Source organism: Colias eurytheme, chromosome 24, assembly GCF_061535395.1.
Source record: "Colias eurytheme isolate Ceu_HAF_F1 chromosome 24, ilColEury1 Martin Lab GWU primary, whole genome shotgun sequence".
Lineage (NCBI taxonomy): Eukaryota > Metazoa > Arthropoda > Insecta > Lepidoptera > Pieridae > Colias > Colias eurytheme.
In genome coordinates this window covers 5017758-5020492 of record NC_143003.1, presented here as the reverse complement: position 1 = coordinate 5020492, position 2735 = coordinate 5017758, and the positions used below count along the sequence as shown (strand labels likewise).

The 2735-nt window shown below is 34.1% G+C and overlaps 1 protein-coding gene across 1 annotated transcript; it reads left to right on the top strand.

The window, feature by feature from the left end:
- The first annotated feature begins 1705 nt into the window (after positions 1-1705).
- On the top strand, positions 1706-2333 carry LOC149897968 (phospholipid scramblase 2-like). The gene has a single exon (XM_090115729.1). It carries the CDS (start codon positions 1743-1745, stop codon positions 2331-2333), a length of 591 nt encoding a protein of 196 aa, XP_089971855.1. The 5' UTR covers positions 1706-1742.
- The last annotated feature ends 402 nt before the right edge of the window (positions 2334-2735 follow it).

Below are 2735 nucleotides of genomic sequence, written 5' to 3'. Positions count from 1 at the left end.
GCAATAGATTATAGACAAAAAACAATAGTTATTTAATCATCAAGCTCTTCAATTAAATTAAAGCTGACACTAACATTGAATATAATATATATATCGTTTAGTTTAATATAATCAAATAACTACATACAAGTACTGCAAGTACTATAGTCTATATTTAACAGGCAGCTTTAAGCACACGTGAAAAGCTGGAAAACATTCATCGGATTAAAAATCTACTACTATGTACCTATACTCGACTCTTAATCGAAATCAGCATTTCATATAATTTTTAAACTAGAATTTTTATATCGCTTAATACCTTTATAAAAACTCAGGTATTTAAATAGGTAAAAAAACGCTGAAACCTCAACATAAAATTTTTGAACTTTGAAGTTTCAGAGCTTTTCAGAGTAGTATTTGAAATTAGATTCAGACATTCAGAAATGATTTGCGATTAAAAAATACGCCATCTAGTGATAATTAAATGTAACTAAACATGACGGTTGCATGTCAAAATATAGAGGACAGATCACAGGACAAATTATTTGGTTTTACAAAACACTCGCTAGATAGCACTGTTATTAATTAAATAATTAATTTAGTCATTATTCTTGGCATGGACGAATATTATACAGGGTGTCCAGCAGCAGATTTCAATGTTTGAACGCTTCTTGCGAGGGGGACGCGGGGGGTGTCATTCAGCGCGTGAGTTCTGCGGATTTTTTAGTCGCCATGGAGCAGTGGAGCGGAGAGCATCGCGCTTATGCTATTGAGGCATACTTTTCGGGTGATTTCGCTGACAAAAACACGCCGTCGGTTCAATAACCATTATCAAATTCAACGTTTAAGAGATGGACCTTCGATAAATTTGATACAGTCGTGGCTAGCAAGGTTTAGGGCTACAGGTTCAGTCATTAATAACCCTAGGCCGGGACCAGCACCATCAGTATCCACGATAGAAAACATTAAACTTGTTATGAATTTTGTAATTGAAAATCCTCGTTTATCACTTCGCACACGTTCGTCGATATTGGGAATTCCTAAATCGTTTTTCAGGTCATTATGTGAAAAAAGGTTAAGCTCCATCCATACTAAATTCAGATTATTCAAGATTTGCTACGGCTCATACTGCTAATGTGTCAATGAATTCAGTGCGGCAGTTATTTCCTGAAAAGCACATATCCCGAAACGGCACCATCCCGTGGCCACCCAGGTCACCAGACCTTAGTCCATGTGACTTTTTCTTGTAGGGCTATCTAAAAACTGTGGTTTACCAATCAAATCCAACAACCATAAGACAACTGAAGGAAAATGTCCGGGCTGAAATAAACAGAATTCCCAGTTCCCTTTGCAAACAAGTTTTTCTCAACATGCGGAATAGATTGAGGAGTGTGTGAGAGTAGAAGGGCGGCATTTGGAAAATGTAATTTTCAGGAGATAAAATCCGCACTCGTCTTCTTTTGACTTTAATAAAAATATTTTGTTTAGAAATAATACTTCTTTTTTTACAAGCCCTCAAACATTGAAATCTGCCACTGGACACCCTGTATTTGTCTATGCTCTTGGGGATCACTCATTAGGGAGTCATCTCTGAGCTCTGACACCTCTTGAAAAGTGTCAGTCTCTTCTATCAAAAAAGCTCAAGTGATGAAACGTATTTAAAATCTATAATACCGGAAAACCAAGAGGAAATATTATAATATGATATAAAAATGTAAATAAAACATCGGACATCATGCATTCAACGTGCATCCATTCAAAATATGCAAACAAAAAACCTAGAACCAAAAGAAGAATGGATGACATGTCCTAACATTGAAACAGACTTCCCAGGATTAGCATATCTTTGTGATTTAAATAAACTGGTCGTGGCCAAAAAATCTGATGCTTTACATCATCTATTTGGTGATATACTTGGAGGTTACACAATTTATAATGGAGAAGGACAAAAGGTATTTCTAGCAGTTGAAAAAAAGGTAAAAAAGAAGATAGAAATAAAAATATACAATTTTTACGGCAACGAAGTTATTAATTTGGAAAAGCCGGGAGAATATTGCATTAACCGGTTCCTTATATGCTCCCCACCCGGCCAGTTTATTGGGAGCGTGCGAAAAATTAAATGTTTGAGAAAATTTTATATCAAAAACGCTCAAGGAGAAATAATCCTAACAATGAAACCTAGAGGTATATTTTGTATATATGACATATTCCGTGAGGATGTAAAGATTGGAAATGTCATTAAAAAGAAATGCGTAAGAAACGCTGAAAATAATGACATCAATATTGTATTTCCTATGGAAATGAGCGTCGAACATAAATCTATATTGCTCGGAGCCTGTTTTCTTACTCGTTAAAAAAATATATAACGTACGAACCTACAGGTAATTACTTAATAATAAATATATTATGTTTTTTCATGATATCATGAAAACCGTTAACTGCTCTTTGTAATAAAATTAGAAAGAAAGAAAGAAAGAAAGAAAATACATTTATTTCAAGGACATAATAAACAAAATCTTAAAACATAATAAACAAAACAGCAAAAAAAAATAAAATAAAAGTAAATTTAAAAAGAGAAAAAAATAAATAAAACAATTTGCACGGTAGTGTCCTCGAAAAAGGGTGACCAACTCAGCTAAATACTGTACGACACAAGTGTACGCACAGCGCTGGTTTTCAGTGGCCCCTAAACGTTGTTGCAATTAGAGTGACCTCCATTCCAACAGTAAAATATAGAAATAAATAAATAACAGTAA